Source organism: Acanthaster planci, linkage group LG02 (genome assembly GCF_054643075.1).
Source record: "Acanthaster planci isolate LZ-2023a linkage group LG02, COTS_SCS, whole genome shotgun sequence".
Taxonomy (NCBI): Eukaryota; Metazoa; Echinodermata; class Asteroidea; order Valvatida; family Acanthasteridae; genus Acanthaster; species Acanthaster planci.
Genome location: NC_141778.1, coordinates 7,418,799 through 7,435,069, shown reverse-complemented (window position 1 = coordinate 7,435,069; position 16,271 = coordinate 7,418,799). Strand labels below are relative to the sequence as shown.

The window sequence follows — 16,271 nt, the reverse complement described above, 5'->3', positions numbered from 1 at the left end:
TTTTCAAGTGGCAACCCTAAACCTTCCTAGGCACTTAGGACCATTTTTCAACAGTAGTTTTTAGCCATTCTGCTTTCATAGGAAAGCTCAAAGACCCAGGCAGTTGATCCTGGCAACGATTTACACAATCTCACCATTTTGGGGGCCAAACAATCTCCTTTTTTCAAAAGATGCTGGGGGGCACTTTTAATGCTAATGAGCTGACCAGAAATTCTCACTTGAATTATGAACCTCATGGTTCTAAAAAGGGTTGGTGCTAGGACTACCCGCGGGAATAGGCCTCACAGGCGTACTCTCTGTTTGCCTTCGCACTTCCTTTAAAACCAATTCAGGCGATGTGCCAAAACTGGAACGCTCTCTTGCCTTACAGTGCATACCTGGAGCTATCCTTGGGCAGCTTCCAGCTGATCTCAGAATCAACATCGATCAGAGATGTATCCCTACTCTTAGGGGTACCCTCACTCACCGTTTTAGGCTGTGTACCCAAGTTTGACAGGCTCTGTGGACAAACGGTCCCTCTCCCATTTTAACCACTGAACCTCCAGTCTTCAACGGTTCAGCTCGTCTAGGACAGAACCCTTGTCACTCCCCATCGGGCCAACACCACTGTCCTTTAATAACCATGCTCATATTGGAGTTCCCTCCTGAACAGGAATCTCGGTCTCAACTAGACTCTTTACACTCGGCCACTGGCCAATTGGCGATACCGGTAACTCACAGGCAAACTCAGGCCGCGGAACTCCCATTCCCAAACCTCCAGAATTTTACACCCTTGTGTAACTACTACCACCCAGTGAATTCCTAACAGGATTGCTGGCTGCTGTCCTGCAGTATGACGAAAGGATTGCAACTCTTCTCAAATCCTTAACAGAATCCCCACCAATTTTGTCAACCCAACAACGAACACAATGCACAAGGCAGTAAAAACCCAGGTAAGCATAACCCACCTACCTCGTTACAATTATCCTCACTGTTCACCTCCGTGAGGCACGTCCACTTCACAACAAAATGACAAAAATGTTACTCTTTATTGGCAAATACAACAAAATCACAGAGCATTCCACTTCTGACACCATTTGTAGCGGGACAACTGACTCCTTTTGTGGCAGACCAGCAGACTGACCTGATCGGAGATGGAATCGACCTGGCCTAACCCCACAAATATATTTATTTAACCTGACGCAAGAATGAGCGGCTACCCAGCGGCTACGCCTTGCACCAATACACTGTTCTCAACGGATAAGAACGGCACAAAGGAACCAGTCCAATCCAGAGATGGTGGTCGCTATGTAAAAACTTGCCCCGAATCACGAGGTATAGCAACAGTGTCTTTAGTCTGAGGAGGAGGAGGAAGAGAGATTTATATGGCGCGCTTATCCGGAAAACTGCAAGGTGCAATTCCATTCCATTATTACCCCTGCTCACTGGGCCCATCAAGCATTCCAAATACCATCTCAGTTCCCTGTGGAGTATACAGCTCGATACTGCCATTTCGGCGCAACACGCCTAAATCAACCACAATAACCATCTCTGCCCTCACAGGTACCCAACTGCTCCTTGGTGGAGAGAGGCAGTGAGTGACAAAATGCCTTGCCCAAGGGCACACGCACAATCGTGCATGACCCCAGGCTGGATTCGAACCCGCAACCTGCGGCTTTACCCGCCAACTACGAATCCGATGCTCTTAGCCACCAGGCTACGGCACTCCACGGCTCCAGGTGCAATGTGGTCCGATCGCCTGACTTTATCAGTCACATATGCAATCTACAAAATGTTCATGGATATACATAAACTTGCTGCGTAATGACAGTTCTCGCTCGCTTTCTACCCCATGCCGTCATAATGGAGACACAAGTGTCAAGCCGTGAGCGAACAATCAAGGCCTACGCGGGCTTTTAGTAGGCAAGCAAAATGTATTTGCTGACCCCATTAATCTTGAACTTAACGTTTCAGCACACAAAAAAGTATGCTTCTTCTGTTTCCGTGTCGGGATCTATCTTGTCTGGTGTCACAAGACTGTCACGTGGTTGGACTCTAGGCTGTCAAGTGCGCAGGCGAGTCAATAGGTTACGTTGTTATCACAGTGACTGTGCTTAAATAAAGGGGTGGTGTGTTTGCTGACGCACAGGCGACATTGTCAGTGGAACTGCACAGGTGTCGTATACCATCCCGTGAAAGGTTTCCTCAAGGCCTATTCTACGCTGAAGCGTAAACAAGGTTAGTTTCAAGGCCTGGTCAGCCAGCTTAAAAAGTTATTGAGATGAGTGATGGGACGCGCAAGAATCTTTATTTCCGGTTGTGCTCTCGTCATCATTATTCTGGGTCACTGCTAGGCCTAATTTTTAACATGAAATTTAGTGAACCATAGAGGAAGGACACAGAAGGAGTTTGAACTGCCCGGGCTATAACATCTGGCCAATTACTGGTTTGTGGCATGCCATAGCGTCCATAGCCAGAGCGCCGCGAGCGCTTGCTATCCGCTCCGAGCGGAACAAAAGAGGGCGTGGTTTTTTTGGGTTTTTTTTACTCCTTTGGAGATCAACGGCGCGTTTGGCGCGGAGCACGCCGAGTACGCGTAACGACTTACAACTATCTGTCTTTTTTTTTTTTTTTTTTTTTGCTGCTTTGGGGTGCACTTCAACTCGGGGCGGATACGCACCATCCGTTTCATAACCACGAAACCCTTTTGTAACCTGTCATCGACGCTGCAATTTTTCGCAGGTAATCTGCATACTGAGGTATATAGAACCTAGCTTCCAGTAGTAGGCAACAGTTTGTTGGCCAGCCTTAGCCAAATTCGTTCCAAGTCTTTGAACACTGATGTATTGGAGGGAGGAGGATAAAGATTACAAACTTTGCATGGATAATGAAACGGGGTCGCAAGATTAAAAGTTTTATACATGATAGCAAAAGATGGTCTTGTATCAAAGATTGTTCTCTCTCTATTTCCTGACCTCAGCAATAATTTGTATTTAATTGCAAGCAAAACACTTCAGGTATGCTAGGACATTACTGGGTATTTTTTAGAATGTTTTCTATTATTCGTCTGACTCAGGGGCGACGATCATTGAACACTTTGAAGTGCATGTACTAGAGTTGCAACTCCTTCTGTGTCCTTCCACTATAAGTGAACGAAGAGTGACCAAAATTTGGTGTCTTTTCATTGCGCTTTTGTAACATAATTATGTGGTGATATACTGGCATGGGACTGTAGCGTAGACCTTCGTGGGTTTTTCTTCACAGAACACAACACATTTATTCGGCCTTCCTTCTTCACGACTTTTTCCAGACTACCCTATATGTACAGTACATTCGTCATCAGCACAATTACATTCCCTAGATTTTGGCAGTGGCCCAATTGATTTTTCCCGGGCGCGCCAATCCTTATTGTTCTGCACCCGGCCGCAACCGCAAAATAGGTGTCCAATTACAGGCGTGTTTCCGGAGCCACAGCGCGACCCCAAAACACAATAGAGTTCACAGAGTTCGTGATTCACAGTCAATAGGGGGCTCCGGCGGTGCATGCTCCGGCGGAGTCCTCAGGCACCGGAGGCGTTTGTTACACTGCCCCCTTCTTAGATTGGGCCTATTCTCCCGAATAGGTGACTTTTAATATTACAAACTCGAAATTGAAACAGCGCTTACACCAGTGTCCACCAGAGAAAGTCGATCAATATGATTCTGGTCCGCGACTGCCGACTCAGAGTCAATAAGTGATACGACTGACCTGTCGACCACCACATTACTTGATTGGTTCACAAATATAGATATGCATACAACTTACAAAAATTCACTTAAGTCTTTTTTTTTTTTTTTTTTTTTTTTTTTAAACACTGAAAACTTGAAAAACTTGCTCCAATACAATTTTTGAAAATTATTCTTCAACAAGAACTTTACAATACTAGCTAGAATCTGTACCGCACAAAAAAAAAAGAACTCCAAAACCACTCACGTTTGGTTTCCCCTGAGAATGTGGGTCAACGTCGATACTGGTCCCCAAACTGGTTACTCAGATCGAACGTTCATCCAGCAATCTCTGGTGACTACCAGAACGTGGAAAAGAATGATGGAATTTAGAAGGAAACAACTAGGGCCTAAGAGTTACTGTCCGGGAGTCCAGACTCCCGGTGCCACGTCTTCCAAAATATGTCACCAGGTTCGCGTATCCCTTTTGATTCAGTCTCGCGAATGGTATAAGTTCCTCGGCATTGGTCCTCCATTGACTCCGTCATGCGGGTGGTAAACTCCTCCCGCATGAAGACCGGCTCAGTCTGACATGCTACCTCACTGACGCATCTGCCATGTCTACTGGGCTGAATCCCCCTCGGTGGGTCGCACTCGGCAAGACCGACGGTGTGGACGGAGCGGGCCGTGAACCACCGCCCATCGATGTATAGGTGAGCTCCTACCGTCTCGTCACTAGTGATTCGGCGGACAGAACTCCGAACCTGCGCCGTCTGATCCTGGTCGGCAGACCCGCTCGGCGTCGGTGATGAAGGCTCGGCATCGCCACCAGCACAGGCACTCGATGTGGCCTCCTGGCCATGAACCTTCATGTGTCGGGCAACGTACTCGGGGCGGCGGAACAGACTGCCACAGACTCGACAAGCATACTGTTTCCCTTCGTGTGCTGCCCTCATATGACGGCGTCGGCCATACGCACTGGCATAGCTTTTCCCACACTTCTTGCAAGTGAACAAGGCGGAGTCTGTAGGCTCGTCTGCCATACTGTCGGTAGAAAGTCCGCCCTCAGATGAACTTATGTAACTCAAAAACCGTGCTGGCTTCCGCACTGCTCTGCCCCGTCGTGTTCGTTGTTGCGTGCCCTGATTAGCACTGTCATCGACTTGCGGTGTCCCGTTACACGTAAGGCCACCAACGGTATCGCGGGTACCAATGATTTTATCGCGGGCTCCAGCGCGTGGGAAGTGTGGAGTATGCGGTTTTGGCGGACGATGACTGGTCGGAGTTTGTGGAACCGGCGGGGGTGACTGCCCCGGCAGAGACGGCTGCCCTGGCGAAGACGGCTGACCCGGCAAAGTTGGTTGAACCTGCGGAGGTGACTGCCCTGGTGAAGTAGGTTAGGTCGGCAAGGTTAACTGCCCCGGCGAAGTAGGCTGGCCTGGCGATTGTGACTGCCCCGGCGGGGGACCCGGCGGGGAAGACTGCCCCGGCGGAGGACCCGGCGGGGAAGACTGCCCCGGTGAACCGGCTTGGCGGTCAGTAGTTAGGCGGCGTCTAAAGCCACAGTCCTCCTTCGTGACTCCATAGCAGGGTTTCAGTCGGTCTGCATGTACCACAAGGGGGGTCGCACGGGGGCTTTTTTGAACTCGGTAGACAACATCAGATAGTTTATTGATGATTACGTATGGTCCAGCCCAGTGCAGATCTAGCTTTGGAGACCGACCTTTCGTCCGGTGTTTGCAGTGCAACCAAACCACGGCTCCCTCGCGGTACACAAGTTTAGATACGTTGCGGTCGTAATGTCTCTTTTGTGAACGCATTGCTTTGCTAAGGGCCTCCCGGGCGACCTCGTGGGCGAGTTGAAGTCTGTCTTGCAACTTCTGTGCATAGTCGGTGGCCACTTTTGTCTCGTCTGATGGCGCACCTGCACCTACTAGAAGGTCAACCGGCATCGACACCTCCCGACCCAGCATCATTGCATTGGGTGTCTCCTTTGTTGATTCGTGCTCGGAGGACCGGTACGCCATGGTGAGCAATGCCAGATGTCGGTCCCAGTCCGTTTGGGCCTTATTGACCCAAAGACTGAGCATTGCCTCCATTGTTCGGTTGAACCGCTCTATCATGCCGTCTGAGCGCGGATGGTATGGTGTCGTCCGTGTTTTCTTCAGCCCCAATAGGGTGCACATCCCTCCAAAGACCGCAGACTCGAAATCCCTGCCCTGGTCTGAATGCAGCTCTAGTGGAACGCCGAATCTGGCTATGAACTCCTCCACCAGCTTGGTGGCCACCGTGCAGGCCTTTTGGTCTGGGATGGGGTAGCACTCCGTCCACTTTGTGAAATAGTCACCTACCACCATGATGTATTTGTTCCCGCGGTCGGTCACGGGAAAAGGGCCCACAATGTCCACGGCGACTCTCTCAAGGGGCGCCCCTACCTGATAGTGCACCGTCTCTGCTCGCTTTGTCCTCGACGGCTGTTTTCTCCTCTGGCACATTTGGCAGCTCTGAATCCAGCGGCGCGAAGTTTGTCGCATGGACGGCCAGTAGAAATCACTGCGACACAGTCGGGAAAAAGTCTTTGCAACTCCGAGGTGACCAGCTGTTTTCTCGTCGTGAAAATGCTTCATGACTGCCGACCTCATTTCCGGTGGGATCACCATTCTCAGTCGAGCCCGGTCCGTAGGTTTGGCGGCCTCCCAGCGGATGTACAAGGTCCCCTGTCTTGCCTCTAGCTGTTCATACCGGGCCCACCAGAATTTCAGTTCCTTGCTTCCAGATGACACCTCCTCCCAAGCAGGTCGTTGCCCACGCACCTCCAACCATGACAGAACCCTGCTCAAATCTCTGTCCTTGTGCTGTAATCGACCAACAGTTCCCGGGCTAAAATCACTCGCCTTGTCCAGGGAGTCCGATTCTTCGTCGGCGTTGGGAAAGGAAACAGGTTGCAATACCGCCAAGCAATCTGACTGGCCTATCGGAGCCGAGATGGCCCTCTCCGCCGGAGTAGCTGCTTGCGCCGGCGGGGCTGCCTGCACCGACGGGGCCTGTCTGACAGTTCTAATCTGGTTTCTTGTGTGCCGTAGGTTTCTCACGTCAAGTTCCGCACCCGCACAGATATCTCCGTCCTCCAGCGAGTGGTCACATTGTGGGGAACACTTCCTTGACAGGGCGTCGGCATTACCGTGTTGGCGACCCGGGCGGTGCTCAATGACAAAGTCGTATATACTCAGCTTCTGAAGCCACCTCGCCAACTGTCCCTGCGGCTCTTTGACCCCGTGCAGCCACTTCAGCGGTCGGTGATCCGTCCGGATTCGGAAACGTGTCCCATACAGATAGTGGTTGTACTTTCGCACAAAGTAGGTAACAGCAAGGAGTTCCCGGCGGGTTACACAGTAGTTGCGCTCACATTTGGTTAGCGTTCTGCTCCCATACGCCAGTACTCGTTCCCTTCCGTCCTGCACTTGGGACAGCACGGCCCCAATGGCAAAGCCGCTTGCGTCTGTGTCCAGAATAAATTCGGCTTCGGCACTTGGGTAAGCCAGTATCGGAGCAGAGGTCAAACAATGCTTCAGTATCTCGAATGCTTGCTGGCACTCACTCGTCCACTTGAATTCTCTGCCCTTTTCCGTCAATCGATGAAGTGGGTGGGCGATTCCAGCGAATCCCTCAATGAATCGTCTGTAGTAAGAGACGAGGCCAAGGAAACTTCTTACGTCAGTAGTTGTCATGGGCTGTGGCCAGTCCCGTACCGCTTTCACCTTCTCCGGGTCTGTGGAAACTCCCTTCGCCGAGACAACATGGCCCAGGAATTCCACCTCTTCCTGGAAAAGGCGACATTTCCTCGGCTTCAGTTTTAGGTTCGCCTCACGGAGTCTCTCAAGTACCAGGCACAGTCTCTGCATGTGTTGCTCGAAGGATCTGCCAAATACAATCACGTCATCGAGGTACAGTACTGCTACCTGCCACTGCAACCCTTCCAACACCCGCTCCATCAGACGCTCGAAAGTCGACGGGGCATTGCAAAGTCCGAAAGGCATTGTTACAAATTGGTACAGCCCTCCACGCCCCGTAGAGAAAGCAGTTTTGGGTCTATCTTCCTCGGCGACTTCCACTTGCCAGTAGCCGGAAGCCAGGTCGAGCGTTGTGAAGTATCGAGATCCGGCAAGCGAGTCCAAATTGTCCTCAATACGCGGCAAGGGGTGGGCGTCCTTTTTCGTCACATCGTTCAGTTTCCTGTAATCGACGCACACTCTGACCGACCCGTCTTTTTTTCTCACCAGCACAATCGGGGAGCACCAAGGGCTGTCGGACGGCTCAATTATGCCCTGGGAGAGCATTTTTGCAACTTCCCGGTCCGCTACCTCGCGCTGACTCAAGGGGACTCTCCTTGGCCTCTGTCTAATCGGCTGAGCATCTTCGGTCACAATGTGATGCTTGATGATGCTGGTCCTGCCAATATCGCCGTCTTCTGAGGAAAATACATCGCTGTACTTCCACAATAATGACGCCAGTCCCTCTTGCTCGTTCGGTGCCAAATTTTGGCAACTTAGGTCAAACATGCTAGTCAGATGTTCCGGGACCACCAAAACAGCTTGGTCGGCGTCACTGTCTTCCGTAGTCAGGGCTGCATCGGACTTTTCAGCTTGATGTTGAGCTCGAGTCGTCGTCACACTGTCCACCGGATCAAGCGTAGCAGCATCGGTACCTGCCCGAAGTAGCTTAGGCTCAGATGACAGGTTAAACAACCTCACCGGAACTACGGAATCTTGCACTCCTACCAAGGCGCTGGCGACCAGCAAACTGCGATCTTCAGCATTGTGGTTCTTGTTTTGCAGTACACCCCAGGTGGGCACAATCCCCGGTCGATCGTGTACCACCTGGCATCCAACAATGACTTCGGTTAAAGGTGGCACTATTACGGTTTCTGTTACTCGGACACGGCAGGCTATAGGCTCTCCCGGTTGGGCCTGCATTGGCATCTTATAACTCCCCACCTGCAGACATTCGTCTTCCCAAAGCAATGTACACTTGTGTTCTCGTAGAAAGTCCAGTCCAAGGATCGCTTGATCGCTCACGTCTGTGACCCACATCATGTGGTTCACCTTACATCCTCCTAATGCTATTTGCATTTTGGCCCGTCCCACCACACGCAGCTCACTTCCGTCGGCCTGGCGGAATGTGCGATCAGGGGGGATGAGATTCGGTTTCCCTCGCAGCGCTATCCTCTCAAAGAGACGAGTAGATACAAAGCTCTCCGTCGCTCCGGTGTCTAGCAAGAAACTGGTAGTCACACCCTCCAACCTTCCCCTCACATACAGTCCAGCTGCAGTGGAGGACGAAGATTTCAACCCAGCTCCTAGTTTACAAGGCACCGATGCGCCTTTCTCGGTCGTTAATTTGACAGAGTTCTCTACCAGAGGAAACGAAAAGTCGGTTGTCGTCCCGACCGTGTTTAGTGGCAAACGAGACTCATGTGGGGCGGAATTGTTTGGCGTATCAGGCAACATTGACGACGTTGCCTCCGCCGGCGGTGCCACCTGCACCGGCGGGGCGACCCATTCCGGCGGGGCCTCCATCGCCGGTGAGGTTGCCTTCGCTGGCGGTGCAACCTGCTTCGGCGGGGCGACCCATTTTGGATGAGTCTCCGACGCCGAGGAGGTTGCCTTCACCGCCAATGGTTTGTCAGTTTCGAGCCTGCTGTCGGGTACGGCTGGGCTTTGGCTCTCAAGCCCAGCCTCCTCTAGTTTAAGGGTGGTTGTTTCTTCTTATTCTGTGGGCAACCTACCCGAAAGTGTTCCAGGCTACCGCAAATCCAGCATCCCGGTTTCCAGTCCTTAGTGTTAGTCTTCTTCTGCTGGTCCAGGGTGGTCAATACGCCCCGCAGCATTTCCGCAATGTCCACTGTCTCCGCGTGGTTTTGACTGTCCTGCCGTTCGCCTACTGGGGTTTTAACTGCCCGCGAGTGCCCTATCTTCTCAGCCTTCAGCCATGCCTCGGCCTCGGCCACTATCTCAACAGCATCGTCCAGGGTTTTAGGCTTTCCCTGAAACAAGGCCTGCTTCAGGTCGTAGTCATCCAAGGAATTCTTGAACTGTTCTATGGCGAACTCATCTTGAAATGCCGGTCCACTGTCCGGGTATGCTCGCCTGACGAGCTTTCTGATCACCTGCCCCAGCTCTGCTACAGTCTCACCAGGCCGTCTTCGTCTGGTTGACAGTTCTGCCCGGTGTCGCACTCGCTGGCGTTCCAAACCAAAACGACAATCCAGTACCTTCATCAGTTCTGCGTAGTTTGACTGCAGTTCCTTACTAAGAGAGCAGGCTACTTCCAACGCCTGTCCTTTCAGGGACACGAGCAGGTAGTCCGCCATCTCTGTTTCATCCCATTGGTTTATTCTTGCCACCCGCTCGAAGTGTACCCGATATTCTTCTAGGCCGGAAGAGCCATCGAACTCACGGGCCTTAATCCTCGGTGCAGCTGCGGCAGCGGCCCTGCTCGCGGTGCGCTGGTCGGCGATGGCAGCAGGAGTACCGCTTTCAGCGGTTTCCGCTTGCCCCGCGACCGCCGGGTCCGTCGAGCCAGGTTCGCCGCTCGGAGTCGCTACGGGATCTAGGCGCAGAGATTCGTGGGACTTACCAGCCTTCATTTTGACACTTGCAGGCTCCCTGTACTGTCCCCCGAGCTGTTCGTTCAGGTCCGTTGGCAATTTTCTCTGCCCAAATTGCCACGGTGTACTTTGACCTTGTAGAATGGCTGACTCCGTTTCTACCAACGACCTCTCGATTTCGTCCAAGGCCATCTGTATATCCGAAAATGATCTGTAGCTCGCCATGTCTCTGATCTTTGTGTCCTTAAATCGTCACCGCTGCCACCATTTGTAGCGTAGACCTTCGTGGGTTTTTCTTCACAGAACACAACACATTTATTCGGCCTTCCTTCTTCACGACTTTTTCCAGACTACCCTATATGTACAGTACATTCGTCATCAGCACAATTACATTCCCTAGATTTTGGCAGTGGCCCAATTGATTTTTCCCGGGCGCGCCAATCCTTATTGTTCTGCACCCGGCCGCAACCGCAAAATAGGTGTCCAATTACAGGCGTGTTTCCGGAGCCACAGCGCGACCCCAAAACACAATAGAGTTCACAGAGTTCGTGATTCACAGTCAATAGGGGGCTCCGGCGGTGCATGCTCCGGCGGAGTCCTCAGGCACCGGAGGCGTTTGTTACAGGACTATGTATCAGCCACGAATTCGCCTTAATGAACAACCTCGGGCAAAAGGTTGTCAAGGGCTTATTATTTTAATTGACCGGCTTTGTTTTGGCTCCCAGCTTAATACACACTAACTGCCGTTACTGGATCTGGCTCATTTTGGGTTTCGTTTCAGCAGCCATGATGCGCTTCGCAGTAGTGTTTCTGGTTAGTGTCCTGGCCCTAACATCGGCCAGCATCGACTTTCAGGAGTACTCCGCAGAAATTATCCAACGCATCAACTCTATGGATACGACATGGAAGGTATGGCAGATGATTGTTCGATGCCGAATTTTCTCCATTTATAAAAAAAACAAATAAAACTTGTCTCAAATCTGTTTACAAGCCACAGTGTGTATGAACAGTGTTCAGCTATTCTACCTACAGAGAACTTTCCGCTGGAAAAACTAAAAACAAAAACATACTGGAAAGCGAGTTCAGGCCTGAACATTTCAAATGCAGCAATATTTTTCTTGTTATTCTTTGGCTCCAGGCTGGTCCCAATTTTTTAGGCGAAACCCTGGAGTCAGTTATCGCTCGTCTAGGAGTGAAGTACCCGCTTCCGGTGGAGAAGAGGCTGCCTCTGTACTTCCACGAGGACGTCAGTGACATCCCCATGACGTTCGACGCGCGCCAGAAGTGGCCAAAATGCACAACTATTTCGCTGATCAGGGACCAGGCAGCCTGCGGCTCCTGCTGGGTATGTTTTTTTGGAGTCACTCTCTCAATTTAATATAATGAGTCTCAAGTTGCTATAGGGCCGCATTTAAGTTTAAGGCCTTTGAAAGAATCCCTCAGGATGTAAATGAAATGGAAAACAGATTTTCTCTGATTTTATCTCTTCAAATAAATAATGAAGCATTCAAATCGAACGTAGTGTCATTTGTCTAAGATGCAGGCCTGGTACATGGGATTTAAGCCCCGAGCCCTTCCTACCCTGGGTGCACTATTTGCAATGGTAAAGAAAGCCCCAATGATGCAGACGGTATTAATAACAATGGTATTAATTGCTAAAACAAATACAAAAGTGGCAAGTTATTTCAAGCAACTGACACTAACGGATCGTCTTAATTAATCTCGTGTGCTCACCTTTTCTGTCCACTTGTTCCATGTATTTCAATCATGTTTTTCTATTACATGTATTAGGCATTTGGTGCGGTGGAGTCCATGTCGGATCGTGAGTGCATTCACAACAACGTCCAGGTGAACATTTCTGCCGAGGAGCTGAATTCCTGCTGCAAGACCTGTGGCCTAGGGTAATTACGCCTGTTTCAGACAGGCGTTCTTGTAGAGTCACGCCAAACCAAATTAAAAGCAAATTTTGGATTAAGTACGGCACAAGTTCTACGTCTGAAACAATAAGGAGCGACAAGGCGTATGAACAGGCGAAAGACCGGCACTTGGAAGCGCTCGGAACGACACCAGAACGACTTTGTCCCCGGCGTCGCTCTTTCATGGGCAAAAGCCAATGCAAGTGTATGTGTTAAGTTCGTCTGTCTGAAAGCAAAATTTAATTGGGTCGATCTGAGTTGCTTTTAATTCTGTTTGGTTTGGTGCGACTGTAGAACGCCCGTCTGAAACTGGTGTACGAGGTCTTTATTTAACCATGTAGGCCGCGAAGGTGGAACTGAAAATGCGAGAGAAAGAGAATTGAGTTTATAGAAGAGGACTTAACGACGTCAAAAGACGGTGTTTTAATTAGGTATGACGTTCTGGTGCATTTCAATTATAAAACGAAGGTAGTTACGCTACTCCCAGCGCTCCTGTCTTAAGCTTCATTTTTGACACTGAAAAAGCTTGTGTTTCTGTCATATTCGAAATTAATACAACTCTTTCTGTGTTCCAGTCAACAAAATACACTTTCAATGCTTATCCAGCAAAACACGACTTTTCGTTCAGCTGCGCACTTCGAAGTCAGAGGGTGGAAACCAGGTGAAGCAGGAGACCGAGACGAGGACGGCCTTGTCTCCATCATATCTCCCTTAAAAATCTATGGAAACTTCAGTCGACCAACATGAATCGAAGAGGACGCGATCCCTACAATTTTGGATGCAAATTGAGCAGGGATTCAAAATGTGCTAGCGAGGCATGATGTTGTTTTACCAGAGAATGGCAAGCCTCTCTAGTCATTCTTTTTCCTATGCTGTGCTTGTTTCAAGATGCGGTGGGGGATTCCCAAACGCAGCCTGGGAGTTCTGGAAGACCCATGGTCTCGTCAGCGGAGGCCTGTACAACAGCAAGAGCGGCTGCCAGCCCTACTCCATTCCGGGCTGTGATCACCACGAGCCCGGTCACCTGAAGCCTTGCGGACCGGACGTCCCAACTCCACCATGCCACCACACCTGCCGGACGGGCTACAACGTCACCTTCGACAAGGACCGGCACTTTGGTGGGTAAAGCAAAGCGGCTTTGAACACAGTGGCGCCACTATTGGGGGAAGGGAGAGGCATGTGCCTCCAGCCCCATATATGTACATGTACACAAACCTAGGTGTCACAGTTAATTTGCTTTCGTTAACAGCATTGAACAAAACATGATATTTTCCCGTTTTTATTTCTTTTTCGATACTTCTCATCAAACAGATGTTTATTTTGGTAAGAGCTATTGCCTAGATCCTTGATTGGGGAAATTGTCTTTCCATTATGGTAAGCCTTTTGGTGCAAAGTGTATGGTATATTGGGCATCTCTTCACACTCGTGCTTTATACAAAGTTATTTTATTATTCTCTTTTGTAGGAGGGAGAATTTACAGTGTCCCTTCAAAAGTCAAGCAGATACAGAAAGAGTTAATGATGAACGGCCCTGTGCAGGCAGTCTTCACCGTTTACGCCGACTTCCCCACCTACAGATCCGGTAAGAACTAGTGGCGTATCCAGGAGGGGCTGGGAATATTAATTGGATTGGGAATGCCTCTCTCCAGGACCGTTTTGTAACGGTTAAATGACAGCTGTATAATGTATATAATTATGCTTAATAAACGACAGGCGTTTACCAACACAAAACGGGAACCGCGCTCGGAGGACACGCCGTCAAGATACTTGGATGGGGCGTTCAGGGCAGTGTGGACTACTGGCTGGTTGCCAACTCGTGGAATCCAGACTGGGGAGACAAAGGTGATTAAAACGTGGATGTTTTTGGCTATGACTTCACCGGTTTTGCCTTTCTCGAGTTATGTCATTTCATAGTCATATGACAGGGCAGACTTTGTGGAATCGGGTTGAAACCCATGAACCAACCCTGCAAAATTACTTACTGCAGACGTGTAGCTAGTTGTATAAAGTTTTGCCACAGTGAAAAACGGTGTCATACGGCTGCACTGTGCACACCTAGTAAATGCTAGTCACGTACTTTAAGGAGAGAGACCAAATTGATGGGAGTAAAATTTTTCATGTGAAACCGGATAAGCAGTAATCATTCCCCACGTGCTAGCTTTCGTTCAGGGGCAGTTCATTTGTGTATTACATCGTAACGTCATCTCCTGCAAAACAAAATAGCAGTCGTTGTGAAATATGAACCTGCATTTCAGGATATGAACTACGTCGTGTACTAGTATTTACATTTTTAAACGGTGCTCTTGCATTTTACATTACTAATTCTTCAAAATGTGATATCTCGATTTGCTGTTAGGATACTTCAAGATCAAGCGCGGGGATGACGAGTGTGGCATCGAAGATGGCATCCTTGCTGGAATCCCAAAGAAAATTTGATTCTAATATGGAATACGGAGCAAACACCTCTGACTAAAAAAGAAATTTCATTCTGGATTTTGTCGAGTTAAACCAAAGTATGAATTTTAAAAATTTGGCACCTATGATTTAAAAAGGAGATTTCATTCTGAAAGTTGTCATTTTAAACAAAAGTATGAATATTAAAAATTTTGCAAAGTTATGATTGCTAATGGTAAGTATTGATCACTGATCACTACTGGATGTGCCCATTATTTTCATCACGGGAAACTAGTCGAGATGATGTCAATTGAGCTCCCAAAATAGGAACCTCTATGTCAAGTAAAATGGTATACAGAGTAAAAAGAAATTGCAATGATCAATGCGTTTAGCCTCATCCCACCTAAATCAAATGCAAAAATTTTGCTTGTCATTATTGATCCCAGCAATGCATATCCATCATAATCAGGTTCAGAGCTGTTGGCTCGTACACGCAACTTCAGCGTAGAGCATAGAGAGTCTTTCTTACAAACATTAATAAGCACGCTACCTACTTTTTACCCTGGCACTGATGGAGTCCCTATTCTGAAATAGTCTAATCACCGGTAATTGACGGGACCGCATCGACACATAAACTTTCGACCATGTCAGTATAGCACAGGGTGATTTAGGAAAATGTTTGAATGACCCTATGCACATCTGTAGTGCATCTTTTGCACGGTGCTGTCTAGAAAATATTATTGCCTCTAGTAAATTGTCACTTAATTACTATAACAGCTTGCCTTGGCGATAAAAAAGAAAAATAAACAAACACTACAAAATATTTATAGCCTATCTTTTGGATTTGTTCTCCTTGCTTTTACTTTCAAAAGGAGAAGCCTTTGTGAGGAGGTTTGGGGAAGAATTCAGTAAAGTACTAGTAGTATAATCAAAGTTAAGAGTGCGTCGGCAGCGAAGTAAAATTAAAGACCCTCAGGAACTGCTTTTCCCTATGGTGTACTATTTACGACAAACATTTCTCTCTCTCTTTAGCCTCCATCCAGGCGACGCAACTACACGGCACGACGGCTCCCTTGCGTCGTGCCGTCCCGTCGCACCGTCGTCCTCTTGCCATTACATTTGTACACGCATGACGCGTCGTGCGTTGCGTCGTGCCGTCTCCTGTCGCGTCGTGCAGTCTTAGGTCCTTTCCATGTTGCATTTTTTCTGCCTAAACTTCGCCCCTTCTCTCGCTCGTCCCGCCGTTCCGTCGTGCGTGGCGTCGTACGTCGTGTCTTGCATCGCATCGCCTATTGCGTCGCCTAAAGCACGACGTGAGGCACGACACGACGGAAGACGGAATGCATCGTGTGCTGTCGCCCTTTGCTTCATACTGTTTGTAGAGGGCGCCTTTACTGTTTTCTTTCATTTCCGTCCCCCGTACTTGCATTGTAGGGCACAGTCCACTAATTCAAGACCCATTGAAAACAGTGTAAAATTAGCATTGTTCAGGGCCTAATAACATGCGTACCAACATCCCTGAGATTTCTGAATCACAAATGAAATAATTGTCTGGTCCCTAATCTTTCAATTTCTTTTCACTTTTTGTGTGGGTTAACCAATTACATTTTTAATTATTCCCACAAAACTAAATCACTTCCGAAAGTGATTTGCAGCCAGTTTTCAAGTGGC

The 16,271-nt window shown here is 49.1% G+C and overlaps 1 protein-coding gene across 2 annotated transcripts; it reads left to right on the top strand.

Annotated features, from left to right (window-relative positions):
* Window positions 1-2,086: 2,086 nt before the first annotated feature.
* LOC147799830 (cathepsin B-like) lies at window positions 2,087-15,423 on the top strand. Of its 2 annotated transcripts, none has more exons than XM_087133542.1 (8): window positions 2,087-2,217; window positions 11,076-11,200; window positions 11,430-11,636; window positions 12,083-12,192; window positions 13,096-13,325; window positions 13,672-13,788; window positions 13,920-14,048; window positions 14,563-15,423. In XM_087133542.1, the coding sequence occupies exons 2-8, from the start codon at window positions 11,078-11,080 to the stop codon at window positions 14,640-14,642; spliced, it is 996 nt and encodes a 331-aa protein (XP_086989668.1). In that variant the 5' UTR covers window positions 2,087-2,217; window positions 11,076-11,077; the 3' UTR covers window positions 14,643-15,423. The 2 variants fall into 2 exon arrangements, with proteins under 2 accessions (XP_086989668.1, XP_086989669.1); XM_087133543.1 differs by having other exon boundaries at window positions 2,115-2,217; window positions 11,073-11,200.
* Window positions 15,424-16,271: the final 848 nt, after the last annotated feature.

Excerpts from the sequence above, each read along its gene's own strand:
- LOC147799830 (XM_087133542.1), top strand. The coding sequence starts at position 11,078 with ATGATGCGCTTCGCAGTAGTGTTTCTGGTTAGTGTCCTGGCCCTAACA. Across the intron at positions 12,193-13,095 it reads TGCAAGACCTGTGGCCTAGG|ATGCGGTGGGGGATTCCCAA; the intron begins GTAATTACGCCT and ends GCTTGTTTCAAG. Across the intron at positions 13,326-13,671 it reads CGACAAGGACCGGCACTTTG|GAGGGAGAATTTACAGTGTC; the intron begins GTGGGTAAAGCA and ends TCTCTTTTGTAG.